This window comes from Mirounga leonina, unplaced genomic scaffold (assembly GCF_011800145.1).
Source record: "Mirounga leonina isolate KUSES-001 unplaced genomic scaffold, KU_Mleo_1.0 Mir_91, whole genome shotgun sequence".
NCBI classification, from domain to species: Eukaryota; Metazoa; Chordata; class Mammalia; order Carnivora; family Phocidae; genus Mirounga; species Mirounga leonina.
This window is the reverse complement of record NW_023270839.1, coordinates 14,254,836-14,273,642: the sequence shown is the minus strand read 5'-3', so window position 1 is coordinate 14,273,642 and position 18,807 is coordinate 14,254,836. Positions and strand designations below refer to the sequence as shown.

The window sequence follows — 18,807 nt, the reverse complement described above, 5'->3', positions numbered from 1 at the left end:
AGGGAGCCCGATGTGGGGCTCGATCCCAGGACCCTGGGATCGTGACCTGAGCCGAAGGCAGATGCTTAACGACTGAGCCACCCAGGCACCCCGATACTATGTATTTTCAACATGGGGGCAAACATTTTATAAATACATTTTGGGGGATAGATACGTTTTTGGCCTTCCAAAAGATAGGTTTATAATGAATTTATTGATGTTTTCCTTTAGGCTGAAGTTTGGTTTGCAGTATAAAAAGTGAATAAATTAAAGTGAACAAATACAAAATCCCCTTTATTTTGCTTATTTGAAAGAAAAAAAAATCACTCCACGTTTATTTCTGGTACACTTAATTCATTCAAAGCTGAACGTTGCTAATGCCTAAGTTATTTCAGTGTTATGTAATTACATAGTAGAAAATGCAGATACAAAGCAGTGCACAGAATGTGCTTTTAAAAAATTATACTCATAAAAATACTGACTACCCATACATACTGACAAGTAGCAGTGTTTAAAAATAAGTTTTGTCCAGACTGGCACCACGCTTCAATGGTCTCCCCTGAGCCCCAGACCAAAGGAGGAGTGTGGTTTCCAGACACAATGTAACCAATACTTTTTTACATGAGATAAAGGGAAAGTCTTTGGTGTTCACATAAGTATTATAAAAAGAGGAAATTCTCATCAAGTATATTTTTTCAGCTTGGCTTAATGCCAGCGAAGTCAGGAAACCGTAAAGACTGGACAAAACTAGCACAAGCTACCGTCGAGGTCTACCGAAGCCTTGCAGGTGAGAGCAAAAATTGAGTTTCAGCCTCCACGTCCTCCGCTCTGCTAGGACTGTGCTAGATTATTCCGTGTTGGGGATGCAACCCTGGGTCCCTGTGAGTGGATAGGATGAGAACAGGGGAGGGAGGGAGGGAGAATGAATGGAGGCTTAGAAAAAAAAAAAATAAGAGGGTGATTCGGGAACTGGGAGGAGAATTGAAAAATCACACCTTTCAGTCCCCACATTTCTTCTTTTGTTCAGTATACAAGGAGAAACCATCCGGAAGGAAGAGAGATTATGACTATCTGTAAACTAACTGTTTGACAGAGACAGAAATGCTGATAATGAGTGGGTTGTGTCTGTAGTTCTTGGCTGTTCACATCAGCAAGGGATGAAGGAAAACAGAAACTCCTGATATGTTTGTCTAAAGAGGTAGTGGCGTGGCCACAGGCAGCAAGAGTTCAGCTCAAGTTCAGGGCAGATGCTGCCAGGAGTTTACACGGCAGGAAAGTCAAATTGCTTCCGGATTCACCTTTTCCTCCCGGCTTCTCTTCCAGGATCATCAGGGTCAGGCGATGCTGTGGCATAAGGTGACAATGTCCGTGGGGAAACAGGCTTTGAGCAGGATGCCCCTCTCCCGGTTACAGTCCAGCTCCTGGATGAAGCCGTACCAATAGATGACTAAGCCCGGCCCAAATCTGCAAAACACATGAGAAGGCAACATATGTGCATCATATCAACGTTATTCTAGAGAAAGGTCATCTCCGAAGCATTGCTAAGATGATTAAGTGACATTATTGCACAGAGCTTTTGTTTCGGTTGCTACAATTGGGACAGAGGGCTGAACTTGCAGCAATGAGCTTATTTAATAGAAGTACTGCTACGGTCTTGGACAGATTTATGACCTTTCAAGGAACCTGAGGTATCGCTAATGCATGCATGACCCTAATTACCTTTCAATAAGGTGTTCTGAACTCGGGCTGGTGTGAGTACCTAAGTGATGAAAGAGAACACCACAATCTCCCCACTGATGAGCCGGGGAGCACCAGACTTGGGATTTTCTCTCCTAACCCTATCTTACCTCCTTCTCTAGTTTCAATTAAGGGGGAAAAACAAAAAAATGAAGAATAATGTAAAAAGCAGAACAGCTCATGGTGCTCTTCTGGCTAGCATATTCCATGCACACGCTAACAGGGCCAGAGGTCCCTTCTGTCATCCATTCTTTCAACTCTTTAAAAGCAAACAAACAAATGAACCCACATGGCAACGGGGATCCCTCAGAGAGACCTTATCCCCGACCCTTCATCTGTGCACACAACCTCTCCAAGACTGAAATTCGGTCGTAGGTTCTTATCATGAAGATGATGGATAAGGTCATGTGGACTTGGGAAGACGTATAGACAGATGCTGGCCTAAAACCTCCATCTTTCGCAGTTGTGCCTCCTAATTATCTCCAAATTGGTTAGCAGCAGACTCAGGAAGTAGCCCTATAGACGACTTCACCCATCAGGAAGTTGAGACCTTTAGGCTGGGCTCATAAAGATGTAATCACTATCAATCACCATGCACACGGAGATGTTTTGCACATCAGTTGCACGTTTTTCCTACTGGGAGTACTTAATTAAAGGGCAGCACTACTTTGGGTGTCATGTTGCAGGAATTTGCAGTGAAATCATAAATTATGAATGTTGGGTTAGTAAAAGGATGTCTAAAAACAGAACTGCTTTCTGTATTCCGACATTACAGCAGGCTGAACCACGTTAGGCCAAAAAGCTTTTTCCTTCCATGATTTATTATATGTTGTAGTGTACTTGCCAAAACTAATAGTACAGGATGGGCTGCAAGATACTGTATGCACGGGAACAAGTTCAGTTGGATGTCACGGAATGGTTTATTTGGGGATTCACATCCGTAGGGCAGCTGAGTTGTATGCAAGGCTAATTCAAACTTTTGGACAGAATCATGAGATGGCAACTCTTCTACTGAGGAGAGGCTCTGGGGGGACCCAGGAGCTGCGTACAGTGAAGTGGCCTTGGAGGACTAGGCTCGAGATTTCCCTGCATTCGGGGCTGCCTGCAGATGAGCCTGGTGAGACCTTGCTTCCATTTAACGGAGGGTTTCTCAGTAACTTGTACTAACAATTGTCTGCAACTGGGACATAGACCATGCGGTACCTCTATTTTACAGACAACTCTGATTAGTATCAGATGATGTCCGATTTGCCAAAACAAGTGTGGCAAGGGCAGGAAGATCTGCAATTCTGAGGACCGTGTCTGAGAAGCCTCGAAGTTTCCTGTCCGTGAAGCAGCCCCGAGTCACAGCCTGGACAGACCTAACATTAAGCTCAAGACATTCCTCTGTTGTGTTATGCAGCCATTCAGGAGACCACGATGTTCTTTAGAAAAGCACTAATATTTTTACAAAGGGAGGAAAAAAAGGTGATCTAACCAGTCATGGAAAAGAACAAAAGAATATATGGGGGTCATAAACAACAAGCTCAGTATTTTGAAGATTTAATAAAACAAAAACACGTATCCCCAGCACTGAGCGAGCAGGGACAGACAGCACTTTCCCTGAACAGTTAAATCATAAGCCAAAGGACACGAAGCATGACCACTCTTTACAAAACTGGCATTTTTCACGCAGGAAAGCCAGGCTGGGGAGCACCTCAATGCCCAAGAAAATGGACTCGTTTCACTTGTGAGGCAACAGATGAACTCTGCAACTTGAAAAGGTTTTGCGAGGCTGTAAGGTGAACCTTTCGTTGCAGTGGTTCACTCCCAGGACTCTCTGAAGGTAGGATCACGGCTCTCTGAACGACTTTCAGTATACAGGAGTAGTGACACATGGTAAGGCTCTACCATCTAAGTCTTTCTTTCTTAGCTTGTGGATGGAAGGATATTAACTCCGGCACTATTAGCCTTCTCACGTGACTCAAAAGCTCTAACAACATGTGCCTGATTAAAAACAAGGCAACACAACTTGTCCTTGTAAATGGCAATTGGTAGGTAAAGGCTTTCCAATTCTGTGTTCTTTGGAGGAAAAAGAGGGACTCATAGGGTGACAAATTTGGGAATTTCATGATCGAACAAGATCTGGCCTCGTTCCTGATACCTACTCTAGTGTATTTCTGAGCTTTCTCTGACAATTCAGGATCCAGAGATTATCAAATGGCTGGCAAGATAATCTTCTAGCAATGTATCTGTTTATGAAGAGGTGGACGACATTAAGCAAATTTATAAATTCATTGGTTATCTGAACCAACAGAAGGGGACGTTTTGGTTGATAGTTCAAAAAAAAAAAAAAAAAAAAAGCAACCCAACTCTGGCATTTCCTTCTGAAAAGGTATAAACCAGGGAGAAAACAGGACCCAGGAAATTTTTATGTAGGTCAAGTACATGCTCGTGGGTTGAGCGATTTCACCTCTATGATGCCTGTTCCCATTTATTGTGGCACTACTAGACAAGAATAAGATCACTGGGAAGGCAAACATAACCTTTGTGACCAATAAAAACCAAAGAGACTGTTAACGGCATTTAAAAGGAAACGGAGTCCCCGCGTCTGAGGGAATGTGCAAAGCAGAGGGTTGGTCTGTTACTGGGTTTGCAGTCTTCACTATGAGCCAGACACACTCAGGAATGGGATGTATAAGGATATCTGAATTGATTCTGTAAACACATTTCAAGGTTGACTGTAATTTTAAAGTTACTATTATGAGTGATCAAGTAGTAAGATCAAAGACTCCACCCAAATGGATTTTAAAAAACTCCTGTGGAGGGCGCCTGGGTGGCTCAGTTGGTTGGGCCACTGTCTTCGGCTCAGGTCATGATCCTGGAGTCCCTGGATCGAGTCCCGCATCGAGCTCCCTGCTCGGCAGGAAGCCTGCTTCTGCTTCTGACCCTCCACCCTCTCATGTGCTCTCTCTATCTCATTCTCTCTCTCAAATAAATAAATAAAATCTTAAAAAAAACAAAACAAAACAAACAAAAACTCCTGTGGAGCAGAGACTGGAATGCAAGTGAGTCCTTTTGCTTGCAAATGAAATACCACCAAATCTGCAAAACTAACAAGTAACTCCTGAAAAAAAAAAAAAAAAAGAAAAAGGGAGGTGCAAGTCAAGAGCCATGACAGACCTGGAGGGTGTGTATGAAAGATGAAGTTCCTCCTGAGTAACAACAGCCTTATAAACGTGTGTGGCAGGTGTTTCTCTGGTTTCCTCTCATTTTAGAGTATTTAGAGACATTAAATGGGAGATTGTGGAAGGAAGCTGGGTACCCTCGTGTGGTTTTTGTGCATATCTGTATCCCAGAGATTATCTCTGCCAGACTGTGTGTGAGGCTACAGAGGCTGAAGACCGTGTTTTATGTATATGCGTGTTCTCCAGGCTTAGCGCGGTGCCTGGCAGGTGACGGCTACTCTCAAGGACAGGAACCCAGAGTTAATAGGGTCAGACAGCTTTGTGCTGGTCGCCGAATCACGGGCAGCCTAGAGGTAGTGGGCGCGCTGGCGGGACCCGGCCACTGCCACGGCCTGACATTTTTACTAGTGACCACGATAAGCATGCTGATGGCATACACACAGATCACACGGATGATGAGAACAGTTACAACGTTAACTATTACCACTTTCATAGCATTTACTATGTGCCAGACACTGTTCTAAGCACTTCGCACAGATCGACCCGTTTATTTCTCAGGGCAACTCCACGAGGTAGGTGCAATTAATGACCCCATTCTGCAAATGAAGAAACTGAGGCACAGAGCAATTAAGCAGCTGGCCAAAGGTCTTATGGCTAAAAAGTGGAAGAACAGGTTTTGGAACCCAGGCAGTCTGGTTGCAGGGTCTGCGATTGTCTCTCTACGAAGTGGCAATGGACCTATTATACAGGGGGACATCCTATTAGACTAACCAGAGAAAGAGAGGAAGTGCCTTCTGTACCAGTGAGACCATGCCTAGAGTGTTTTGCAGGATCCTGGTGTCACATTTTAAGAGGAATATCTCTGGTCTGAAATTGATCCGGAGGAGAACGCTAGGATATTTGAGGAACTGTTAGAATAACAGAGTATGTGTGACCTAGAAATAAGCACATAGGGTGGTAACATGCTCATTCACCAGCCTCTGATTTTTGGGCCACTCCTGGGGAGAAGTGTTTAGACTCATGCTGTAGCTCTCGAGCAGACTTCAGGCAACATCTGAAAGTTACCAGGAATTGTGTATAGATTCAACTTGAATAAAAATTTCTCTGCCAATGTAGCTTTTGAAAACACGGAGTGAGCTGCCTTACACATTAGTGACATTTCTGTGACTGGATCTATTAAATCGAGGCTGGGCTTTCATCAATTTTTTTAAAAAAATGGAGTCAGCCCATAAGCATTTTTTATATGAAATCCTGCACACTCAGCATCTTTTGAGACATTAGTTGATCTGGCAACAATCAGCTGGAACTAAAGCAACAGCTACCCCCTTTAGACAAGACATATGTTTCAGGTTTGGTGCAGTCCCCACCATTCTCTGGTACTCCTGATGTCGAGGCTCCATACCAGGTGCCATTTATCATTGTGCTGGTGCTGCAGACTTTCATTGTAGAGACCCATTTCTCCCTACTTCCATCTCTGTCAAATTTGGGAAAGCCAAAGAGAACGGCAGAGGGTTTCATGTTTCAAGAAAGAAATCGAAGCAGCCACATTTCTTATGTCCTGCCTACTTGGCTCACTTAATGCTGTGTACCTATCCCCATGGACATTTGAATTCTTGACCCCAGCCTGGGAGATCTAACTCAGAGGTTCCCAAATTTGGGCTAGAGCCTCTTGAGATGATATGCGTAGATCCTTATGTGCACCAAGTGCTATCCTCAGAAAAAATAAACAGGTCTTATTTTAAAAATGCAGATAAAATAGGGTTCACAGCTTTCAGTCATCATGGCTTGTCTAAGTAGATGGGATCTAAAAGCACAGCTATAATCACATGGGGGACAGCAAAACTTGTTTAAGGATTTTCAAATTTGGCAAGACTTGGGGGAAGCTGTTCTAATTGGTTAGAACTTCTATGGGTGGATGTTACATACAGGTGAAAAGCATATACGTATAAAGGAGGATTTATGAAATGGGTAATTCTAGGGCATATTAAAGATGTGTGGAAATACCTAGCAGATTTGTAACTAACCTGTCCTTGCACAGAAGGTTCATCTTCACAGTAAAAAAAAATGAGCTAGAAGGAAAGGCCCCCTAGGTACGGCATCAGATTCCATTTAGAACTCACTCTACAGACAGCAGTTTCTACCTATAGGAAAAGAGGCGCACAAGAGAAGCATCAGACTAAGTTGGGCAACAACAGGAGTGAGAAAAGGCCCATAGCAGTGGTAGTCCTGGAATGCTGGGCTGCAGCTAAGACACTGACGGATACTGTGGTCAGCCGACTTATAAGGTGACCTCAACGATACCTGCCTCTTGGGATTCAGGCCCTCGTGTAATCCCCTCCCCCTGAATGTTGACTGGATCTAGTGACTTGATTCTAACAAGGGAATATAGCAAAAGTGATGGGATGTCACTTCTGTGATTAGGTTACAAGAGACAGACTTCCATCTTGATACCAGATACTTTCTCTTGCCTTTTCGACTTGTATACTTTGATGAAGCAAACTGCCATTTGGGAGAGGCCCACGCAGCAGGGAAGTGAAGGTGGCCTGTGGCCAACAGTCCGAGAGGAATGTAGCCCTGTGAGCTGAATCCTGCCAACAATCCAAGTGAGTTTGGAAGGGTTTCTTTCCTCAGTCAAACCTTCAGATGAGACCACACTCCCTGGGTCAATATCTTGAATGTGGCCTGTGAGAGAGAGGAGAGAACAGTACCCAGCTAAGCTATGCCCCTATTCCTGAATCACAGAAAAAGTGAGGTAACAACTGTGTGTTACTTTAATTCGCTATCTAGCAATACACACACACTGCACTTGAGTAATCAAAGACCATTCTTCACATATGCAGTATGGAAAGGCCTATTGGCTCTTTATTCCGGTTACACCTGAACCCAGAATCTATAGCAGAAGGAGTTACTGGATGAGATCATCAGTAAGTAGCAACTCTTCATCAAGGCTAATCAGTTACAAAGCAACTCTGTACTTTTACCCTAATGGAGCTTCCTGGCTCCTAACTTGCACTATACGCCAACACCTCTGCCTGCTGCAGATCTAGGACACTGGGGGTTACCCAAGGATGTAGAGAAATCATATATAAAATGAAGAAGTCTAGATGTTTTCTCCAGTGCTGTGGTTTCGGTGTTGTGTGGTTATCGGGCTTCTGAGGCTGCAAATATGAGGGAGATGGAGACAGGGTGTGAGAGGCTGGTTACGGGCAGAACACTTGCCAGTCAAGGTGAGTGACTGTTGACAATTCGGGAAGAGACACTGAAAAACCTCTAACTGTGGCAACCTAAGGCTGTTTGGTGTTGGGGAAATAGGCTTTGTCAATCACAGGTGCTGAGGACAGTCCAGAATAAGTAGATGCTGGTTATGTTTTGTTAAAAAGAGCGGGGCAATCTGTAATATATTTTTAAAAGACTGCCACCAAGAATGTTTTATAAATGGGACTTCAGTAAGTAAATTCTCAGTTTTCCAGAAGAATTTAGCTATCCTCAGGTAGTCTCCTAGGATGTCGAAATATGGATGTTGGACAGAATTTAAGTTATGAATCAGGTCTTTCAGTGCAAGATTTTTTTCTGTGAGAAACTCAGAGGTTATGGACAGAAAATCTGGGCCCCTAAATTCAGGAAAGACTTGCTTACTCTTTTTGTTTGTTTGTTTGTTTTTGTTTTTTTTTGTTTTTTTTTTTAAAGATTTTATTTATTTATTTGAGACAGAGAGAATGAGATACAGAGAGCATGAGAGGGAGGAGGGTCAGAGGGAGAAGTAGACTCCCTGCCGAGCAGGGAGCCCGATGCGGGACTCGATCCCGGGACTCCAGGATCATGACCTGAGCCGAAGGCAGTCGCTTAACCAACTGAGCCACCCAGGCGCCCAAGACTTGCTTACTCTTTCTTAGCTATAAAAAAAAAAAATACACCGCCTTTCCCTGCCACACCTCTACACTCTTCTTTATAAAGCAGGCATTTCTTGGATGGTATTTTTACTTATGGAGAAAAGGGAGGAAGATTGTCTATTGTTAGCCCTTTCCTTTAGGCTTCTTCAGAGAGTGCTGAAATGAAAGGTAGATGAAGTCTGAGGTTTCTAATCACACTGTTAAGATACCATTTTGCTAAATTAGCCCCAGTAGCTAACTCCCTGGTTGGTTTCCTGATTTCAGAAAGCCCTTAACCAGACATTAGGTCTATAACGGTTTTGTCTAAAAACACCCATCAAGGAGCGCCCGGCTTGCCCAGTTGGTAAAGTGTGCGACTCTTGATGTCGGGGTTGTAAGTTCGAGCCCCACGTTGGGTGTAGAGATTACTTAAAAACAAAATCTTAGAAAAAATACACATATAAAATGATATAATGATTCCAATAACCAATGCTAAGGAGGTAACACTTAACCACACTTAGGACGCAATAGGCAGTGTCGCAAGCCCTTTTACATGTACAGATTTGATACTCACAAGCAACCTAGGATTGTCCCCATTTCACAGAAGAAAAACAGGAGGCACGAAAAGGGAGGCTCTGAACTCCAGCAGTCTGGCTCTCCGGCCTGTACTTCAACCACTACACCATACTGTCACTCACTATGCCTTGTATTTATACAGCAATTTATAGCAGTCATTCAACTTTGAAAAATATTTCCAACATCTGGGAGAGAGAGCCAGGCAGGGGCCCGGAAAGCAGGCAACTCATCAAAAACTCAGTATAGGAGTTGAGATTCACCTGTCTACAAGGAATAATTCTTCAAGTATGAAGTCAATAGTTTCACACTAAAAAGTTTATCTAGATACTCCTTTCGATTTAAGTGTCACAGTGTTTAGGACGTATATGGAAAAGTAACTTAAAATTCAGGTAAAAGAAATTAAAATGATTACATTTGAGGGAGCATATTTAAAGCATTGACAATCAGTAAAGTAAGCTAGGGAATGAGAATTATTGAACCACTGCATAAAGTTCAGAGAAGAAAAAGGTTTCCCCCGCTGTGAGGGGATTCAAGAGTTATGGGGCAGAATCTAAACATGAGGAAAGAGGAGTAAATCCAGAACACTGCCTCAGCCTGCTCATGTAAATGGAAATAAACAGCTGGAATAAGTTATGAGGAAAACTGAGGGAAGCAACGGGTCTAAGTGAGCATATCAGGTGGAAATTTGTTTTCCTAGAAAAGGAGGTTCAGACTTGCTAAGCAGGGTTGATGCAGTGAACCCCAAAGGCCCATTTTTGCTCCTAAAGTACCTTGAGTGTAAAGATGTAGCTTATGATTGTTATGTTTGTTTTCAGCTCTATGAGAAAAATCACATTTAAAAATCAGTATGCTTATCTCTTTCAGTAAAAGGGAAGGGTCGTGGGATTCATGTGTTACAAAATTTGCCTGTCTACTACATAAAATAAGGGAAACTCATGAGGTTGACCTAATACATCCCTTCTCAATGAGCTGAATCACCATGATTACATAAAAAAGGACTGTCGATGCACTAGGGTTCTACAATGTACATCTGGATCACAAAAGAAACAATTTTCAATTGAAAGATAACAAGAGGGATGGAACGATCTGATGAGTTAAGTTTCTTGTTCATGAGGGTCTTCAAACAAAAATAAAACTGTATTGATTCAAATCTTGGTTTCCAGCCCAAATCTTTTAATTCACAGGCAAATAAAAAAAAAAAATCCTGCTCCCAAAGAATAGCAGCACAGAATATATATATATTCTAAGTTTTTTCTCTTTCTCCTTTTGAGTTGTGGTGTGGGCTCTGGGCTATCTTCAGAGGATGTGTGCAGACATGTGGCTGTTGGAAGTCAATTGTTCCTCCATCAAAAAGACTTCCATGTGGTTTTTATGAAGGATGCATTCTCAAACACACAGTTCAGGACGGCAGAGAAATATAAAACATCTTGTAATTGTTTCAAAATAAACTCTTCCACTGTTTATTTAGCTTTAATCTGCATGTTGTAGATTGGTTATGCACTTGTTAATCACTGTTGTATGTATCTCCAGACAGAGTTGTAAATAACTTTTCAGTCCAAGTGAAATACGCTTGCACATGTTTATATGCAAAGTATGTGTATTTATGCTGATGTGTAAATACGGGTACAGTAATAATAGATTAGTGATCAGGTAATATAGAATCGTAAGGTTCTGGCACTATGGTCAATTTAATATACAGGCAAATATTCTTTTTCTGCAGTTTCTAGAGATGAAATAAAAATATTAACTCGTTTATTTCATTTACTTTCTTGCTTGGCAGGTCTGGGTTTGCAAAATGAAAGGACTAAAGAGAACCCTAGTTACGAATACTCTCAATTCATAGGTCTGTTATTAAAAATGCAACTCTAGCTCTTCGTAACATCGACTCCCTAGAATTTTGAAAATAAAGGAAAAAACATAAATACTCATTCACCTCAGGTCTTTATGCCACATAGAAAATAAACAGAAAATACATTATTTTGAAGAAAATTTAAAATGTATATAAATACACAACCACAACCACCTGAAATTCTCCTTGATGTTTATATAACTTGGCATTTTCATGTCGACATTAAATTGCCTGGAAAAGTGCTTAATTTCCACTCCACTTTGTCCTGTGTTGGATATGCTTAGATGCCATACTTAACAGTCTCTGCAGCCTCTCGTGAATCTCCTCTCACAAGAGGAAAACGGAGAGGAGTGGGATAGAAACCAATGGCAGAAGCTCTTTTGTCTGTCATCTTCTGTCTTTAATACCGGTTTCCTTGGAGAAATGCTTATTCCTGGGACTGGGTCAGCCCCTCTGCATTTTACCTATCGAGAATCAACATACACACACACGTACGTGAGAATCTACGCACAAGCTTGCGTGTGGCTTCACAGGAGAATAGGACAAGCTCATGTGGGTCATGACCAGTTCTGTCCCTGGCTTAGCTCTTTTGTCTATAAAATGGATGCTGATGCAGAACTTTGCAAATAGAAAGATAAAAGGGACCCAAAACACAACAAGCGGTAGTTAGGAATTATCCCATCATCTTTATCCAAAATGTCTTCTGAAGGTAACCATTTTAAGCAGAGTTTAGCCCCCATTTTCTGTGGTGACACAATTATTGGGCATAAGGATTCTGGAAAAGGTTTCTTTTGCATGTGAATATTTTTAAAATTTAAAAAGCACCAAACATGTGTCCCATGTAAGTTGCCTGTGATGCATGATGTCAGTGGACTTAATGATATTCCCTTAAAGGCATTTAATATCTTACAACTCAAAAAACCCCCACAAAACTACACACAAGCCTGCGAACCCATCCTGCACAGAGCACAAGTCACAAAAGACTCCTCCTCTCCTTAAATAGCTTACAACTCAAATTTTCATAACATAGGAACAAAATCTATTCACACTTTAAGTGTAAAATAGAAGTTATCAAATGAATACACAAAATGCTTAAAGGTCCATAGCAAATGAATAAGTACAATGACATGGTATTCTGAAAGTCTTCCCAGACAAGAAGAATTCTCAGCTAAGTTGCATTTATTCATATAATGACCCTTTTGATTTTCTCCATTATAGATTCACCTTTTGAAGGGAGAAAGAAGAGTGGGATTAGGGGCCCAAGACACGTAAAGGAATGGTGGGATCAGATGCATATTGAGACTATTTCATTACGAAACTGGGGGGATAAACAAGTCTGACAGCCCCAGTTTCTGTTTCAAATGAGGACATACGGAATGGACAGCACATTTGAGGGTGGGAAGAAGAGAAATACCAAATACCTAAACCCTAAAAGTCACAGAGTACCCAAGGTTATGTTTACTTTGAAAACATTTAAGTACTATGAGTAAGAGAACACACTTCAGGGGGACCTTGGGTACAAATTATATCCATCTACCTAGAATTTATACTCCAGCCTTCTTCCAAAAGTTGGGGTACTTTACAAAATTGGTTGTGTGAATTATTACGTTTGCTCAGTTATTTCCCCAGGGAAACATGCCAAAGGCAAACCCATCATTTCGGCTGATTTAGTGTTTGAGGCCAGAGATTTTATAATTGATATGACGACCATAATAATGGGTAGTGATCATCATACTGGTAAAGCCTGGGCTGATAGCACAAATAGTCCATTTCTATGTTCACCAGTTAAGTCTACCATAGACTTGCTCTAATAAATTTTGAGGTTATTTCTGAACTTTGCATTTCTAACTTCTGAATACTACAATTTAGAAATGTGTTAGAAAAGGTTTTCTTATAGAAATATTGTCTACTCCAAGTAGGTTTTGTCACATAGTCTTTATTAGGTAGAGGGGGAAGGGGATGTCTCTTTCCTTGGCTCAGGTCTCAAAAGATTACGGGGTAACCCAGAGTTCAGGCAGACATTTATCTCAAGGCACCAAGAGATTTATGCATTCTGGATATATAAAAGTCTGCTTAAAAAAAAATTATTGGAATTTTCATCCTTGGCAAAGTCAAATAACTAAAGGATTAAGGCTGATACATGTTGCCCTATAAATCTATCATTAACCAAATGTGACACAATGCTTCAGGTATGTCAAATCCCAACTTGCTCTAAATGGGTAGTTAACATTTTCTCTCACAATAAATATCTCACTATAAGAAAGAGCTTGTCAGCTAACCAACACAATCCTCAAAAGCAAACCTCCCAATTTTTACAGATCCATGAAGGTAAATGCTGGAGGGGGCTGGGGTGGGGGGGGATTAGAAGTTGGAACCATCTAGGTCATTAGCAAAAAAAAAAATGGCCAGGTAATAGAAAACAATTAAAACATGGCTCTTTGAAAAAGAAAAATATGGATAATCTGTCCTTGCAGGTATCAAAGACTTCCAGAATATATAAGCCCCACGAGGGCAGCATGTGCATCAGCAGCCCACAGGAGTCTTACTGGCTGAGCAGATACAGGAATGCACGGATGAAAACACCAAGAGCCCCGGCCCCAGGAGATGCTGGGAGTGGTAACATGCGTTGGGGGTGGGGGGTATCATTTGCTGGTAACTCCTCGGCCATATAGGGAAGGGAAGTCATTTTTATTTTTATTTATTATTTTTTTATTTTTTTAAAAGATTTTATTTATTTATTCATGAGAGACAGGGAGAGAGAGAGAGGCAGAGGCAGAGGCAGAGGGAGAAGCAGGCTCCCCGCTGAGCAGGGAGCCCGACGCGGGACTCGATCCCAGGACCCTGGGATCATGACCTGAGCTGAAAGCAGACGCTTAACCATCTGAGCCACCCAGGCGCCCGGGAAGTCATTTTTAAAGGGGAGAAGATGAGCCTTAGAAGTATGCCCCAATTGCACACTCTGAAGAGCCAGTCCCAGAGGCTCCACTGTTTGGAATCTAGGTTTTTCCAGCTTGTTACGGGGGAGAGGATGCTGTGGTTTAAAATCTGGTGGGAAGCGCAAGTACCACTCCCTGGAAGGGACACTCTGGTGCTTGTGGTCCTGAAGGGGAGGTGGGCAGGAATTGGCTGCTGAGGAGAAAAACTAAATATCCAGGAGCCAATTGCAGCACGCAGGTGGCTCTCAAGTCCTTAAATACAATCAATTTAGGTAGGCTTTTGTTTACAGTAGCTTTTATCTAGAAGATAAGGTTGTAGAAATGTCAATCACAGTGAAGTACTACTACTCCTGGCCGTAGCTCAGCCCGCTCATCTGTTTTACTTCTTCCTCCCTTTCCAAATACCTCAAGGTGTTTAAGATGAGTGAAAAGATATCAAACTATTAAAGTGAACTGTATTTGTGTATGACACAAATGCACTCAGTAAACTGCAAATATCATCCCTGTGGTGCCCGTATTGTTCCCAAGTTCAGCAAGAGGGGTCCCCGTGTGTACCCCTCACGGCTTTACTCTGCAACACAAACTCTACCGAATGAGCTTTACGTGTCCTTTTCAATAGCGCTCCTTTAAGAAAAGGAGAGTCTGATGGCTCTATGTTGGGGTGAGGCTTTTCACTTATTTATGCTGGGCCTCTGCACCAAAGAGGCCTGGACGGTAAAACCCCGAAATAGAAATAGAAAGTTGGGCTCAGTGTAAGAAGATAGCAAATACTCTCATTTTATTGTTAAACTGAACCTTGAAGGTCAGTTGGATAGTTACAACAACTTAAATGTAAGCCCATAAAGATCCTACCTGATTTTGTGTTTAAAGGCATCATTTAGTTCATGGATCCCTAAAATGAGGCTCTGCGCCAGGAAAGTTTCTGAGTGAGGAGGAAAACGCAGAGTGAAAAGGCCCCAGGGCCAGCTCCAGATGAAGGGCAGTGAGGGGGACAGACAGCCGTGAGCAGGCAGACCCATGGGAGGGGAGGGCAGGTGGGAGTCACTTGGAAACAGACCTTAATGCTAGAGAGGGCTGACAGGCCCTCCTGGGTAGGTTAGGGTTGTGTTGGGGGTCTGCACCGTGGAAAATAGCTTATCTGTCATTCTTTGGGTTTTGAGTCATTCTCCAGGTCTGGGCTTAGTTAGTATTGTTCTGTTGTGCTGTTTTAGCCCCTTTCGAATACAACTAGAGTAAGGCAACCTCGTAAATGTAATGCCTTGTCGTTAACCCCCATTTCTGACTCAAGTCCCCTAGATTCAAAGAATGTTTGACTGACATATTGGTAATTGGTAAATTACAAATTTTGTAAGTGGTAGGAGATACAGACGATTTGACTATTATTTCCTTGAGTAAAATAATACCACTGGATAATCCTAGTTAGAATCACCAGAACCATAATCCTAACAGCAGCTCCTGGGCCATCACTATGTGCCCGCTACTCGTCTCATTTAAAACAAAAGCTCTGTGAGTAGCTCATAGGAGTGCTTATTTTTTAATGTTGAGAAAACGATTACAGAGCTCTGCTCAACTGAGCCTGGTGACAGCGAAGAGCATTAACACCAAGTGCTTTCTTGTGCCTAACACTGTGCCAGCCACTTCCTACACTTCGTCTCATTTAATACCTACAATGAACCCAGGAGGTCGGAAGTATTAAACCCGATGCGGAGAGGCAAAGTACCTTATCACACAAGGAGATAAAGCTCCAAGGTGGCCAACGCGCCAACCCAGGTCTGTCCCACGTTGCGCTCCCTCTCCGAACAGCTACCTCACGTGGTCCTGTGCTTGGGACCACCCCCCTCAGTACTTTTTTAGTGTATAGTTTCAATACAAACCCTTTCCTTCAGGACTCTTCCATGAGGAAGAAGTCCCTCCTCTTCTATAAAATGTGGAGGCTGGAAGATCTTCACATACCTCCCGTTTTTTAACTTCCTGTGTCTTACTTGTCTATCTAGAAAGCAGGCCTCATAGCATTTGCATCCTGGAGTCAAGGTGGATTTGAGAATAAAAAATAAGCCTCACAACACTTCGATTTGTGTACGTTCATTATTGCCCCATTACAGAAAAATTCTACCCAAGAGTAGAATCTAATAAAGAAACTTCCTCAACCCTTGTTTCCTCCTCCCCAATCCATGAATGGGTAGACTTAGGTCTGGAGGTCTGGAAATAAACCCACTAACAAGAAGAAAACTGGATAGCCAACTCATCAAGGCAGGGCTGGGAAGTACTTTACCCAGACTTACCCAGGGAGAAAAGTCAAGATGAGGAACCAAGGGGGAGGAAGTGAGAGTAAAGGAGAGTTGAATATCTCCTACATTTATAACTAGACTGGATTCTCTGAGCCAGAAGGCAGGAAAGGTCACTTCACAGTCATTCCTGCCTTTAAAAAGAAAAGCTGATCAGCATCATGTGACCAGGAGAAACTACTTCAAAAGAGACCGGACAGAAAACCTGGATGATGTCAGTGATTTAAGTTTTATTTAAATATTGGTTCCCGTTCTCCGTGACAAGACACTGCTGTGCTTGTTTCCATATTTAGGCCCTGGGTTACATGACAAAGGGGGAGCTGCCCACACCAATTTCAGGGCAGTGTCTTGAGACTTCATTGTGCTTATCCCAAACTCCTTCCCGTTAGACCAAGAGCATTGTGAAGACTCTCATATTTAAGAGTTCATCTTTGTAACAAATGGTTTTATTATCTAAAAAACGAGAACACGATGGAACCACCTTCAGCATCTAAAACTAATATTTAAAGACCCTGGAGAGATGATAAAGGAAACTTCTCACTCAGGAAACAACTGATGATTGTTGTTTGAGATTGTCCTGACAAAAGTAACACAAGACGACTTTGGGACCCCACGGCTGGCCCTTAGAACAGATGGGGACCACATAGGATGGGTCTTCAGAAAACTCAGCAGCAAGCACGTTTCTAAAGGTAACCAATCCCTTTGTTTTCTTGTGGTTGAGAAGCTGCTTTATTGGATAATTGTCAGAAAGAATTAGATGAAGGGCAGAATTTTTTTTTTTTTTTAAAGTAACAGGTGAAGGATCATGTGAGAGTGGAAAACTGCAGGGCTGGATTCAAAGGACAGGTCACACTTTGGTGAACTCTGGTTCTATCTTAAGACCACAGATGAACACCTCCAAGCACCTGCAGACCCAGCCCTACCGGCTCCCTGTCCTGTGCTCCAGTCCCCGTGCGATGCTAGCCTCCCTTTTGTCCTCACTGCACAACAGAGACCATATCACCTGCTGCCTTCCTGAAAAGGCTGCTACGTTCCCAGGATGCCACAATGACAAGAACACTGTCCCTGTCTTCCAGGTGCTCTCAGCAGTCAGGGAGACAAGCAGGTTAAAAGGTAGTGTAAGGAGGAGACCAAGGTTGTAAGAGAACAGGGCAGAAGGCCCTGTGGTAGCCCAGAGAAGGTCAGGGAAGGCCTGAAGCAGACGCGGCCACCTTTGGGGTAAGTCTTGACATCAAGGTTCACTGAGCAAGGGAAGATGTTTCCAGCAGAGGGACAGGCACATGCAGACAGAGCGATGAGAACAAGCATGAAGGCTTCTGAAGCAGCGCAGAGAAGGTCAGGAAAAACAGAGACCATGGGCATGGCAGAAGACAGAGCTGGAGAAGTTGGGTGGGAGCGGGGCTGCTGAGGGCCGGAGGGGCACAGTCTAGGTGACTGAGGCTGAGGGGACGGTAGGCACGAGCGGAGCGCGCGCCTCTTCCACGTTGCAGGCACACCAGCCCTTTGCCCCAGGAGGATCCTCCTTCGTGAAACCCAAATACCCTGGGCTATGTTTCTGTGTGGAATTCCTGAGCTAAATATTTACTTTCGCGGGGCCAGAGGATCTACTACAGCTCACTTATTTGGGGGTAAACACATTAAAGGAAAGTATACATTAAAACAAATCTTTCCCCCCTCTACCCACATTTCCACTGCATGCAGAGAAAAGACTGCCATTCAAAAAAATACCGTAAAATTATCCAAAGGGCTCAACTTTCCAGAGTCGTTGGGACAAAGTCTGTGTATATAAACAGTCACAGTCTTGCTCTGCGGGGTTCCTCCAGTTTGTATTCTTTGAGAAGTCTGCCAGCACTAGGCGAGAGGCTCACAGTTTCCTTAGTGACTTACCCGGCAACCTCATTCTACTTAACAGGAGTCCTCGGTGAAATTTTATGAAGATAAGGACTTCCAGGAGTGAGTTCCCTTCTGGTTTTTTATTTTTTATTTTTTGATTAAAAGCAAGACAAGGCAGAACTACACCAAACCTGTAGTTTTACTTTGCAGATTCTGTGGCCTCTCAGTTGGCCCCACGAAGGCCACCGGGGCCGGGGCTGTGGTTTGATTCCATTGAGCTGAAAGCAATCTGTCAGTGTGGAGAGGAGTTACAGAAGTTATTTTAAACATTTAGTTAAGCTTGTGACGGTCTTTAGAGGCATTCCTGGCTGTAAACTGCCTCATCCTGGGTGACATAAGCTATTGAAGGAGGTTAGACGGAGGTCCCTGCAGTCCGAGAGCTGGTCCACCCATGTTGCCATTAGCTGATTAATAGGTGTTTATTTTTTGGGCTTGAACTAACAGGCCACCCTAAGGCCAATGCAAGACAATATTTGAAGTCATCTGTGAGTGCCCCACACTTGCAAAAGACCTTAC

General features: G+C 42.9%; 1 protein-coding gene across 2 annotated transcripts in view; it reads right to left on the bottom strand.

Annotated features, from left to right (window-relative positions):
- Positions 1 to 606: 606 nt before the first annotated feature.
- The window catches only part of CDIN1 (CDAN1 interacting nuclease 1), a 205,721-nt gene continuing 187,520 nt past the window's right edge, over positions 607 to 18,807 (bottom strand). Inside the window, exon 11 of one of the 2 annotated variants that reach the window (XM_034994493.1) lies at positions 607 to 1,443. In XM_034994493.1, coding sequence (XP_034850384.1) covers positions 1,314 to 1,443 — 130 coding nt within the window. In that variant the 3' untranslated portion in view covers positions 607 to 1,313. The remainder of the gene's footprint in view (positions 1,444 to 18,807) is intronic. The other variant, XM_034994492.1, reaches the window with a different exon arrangement.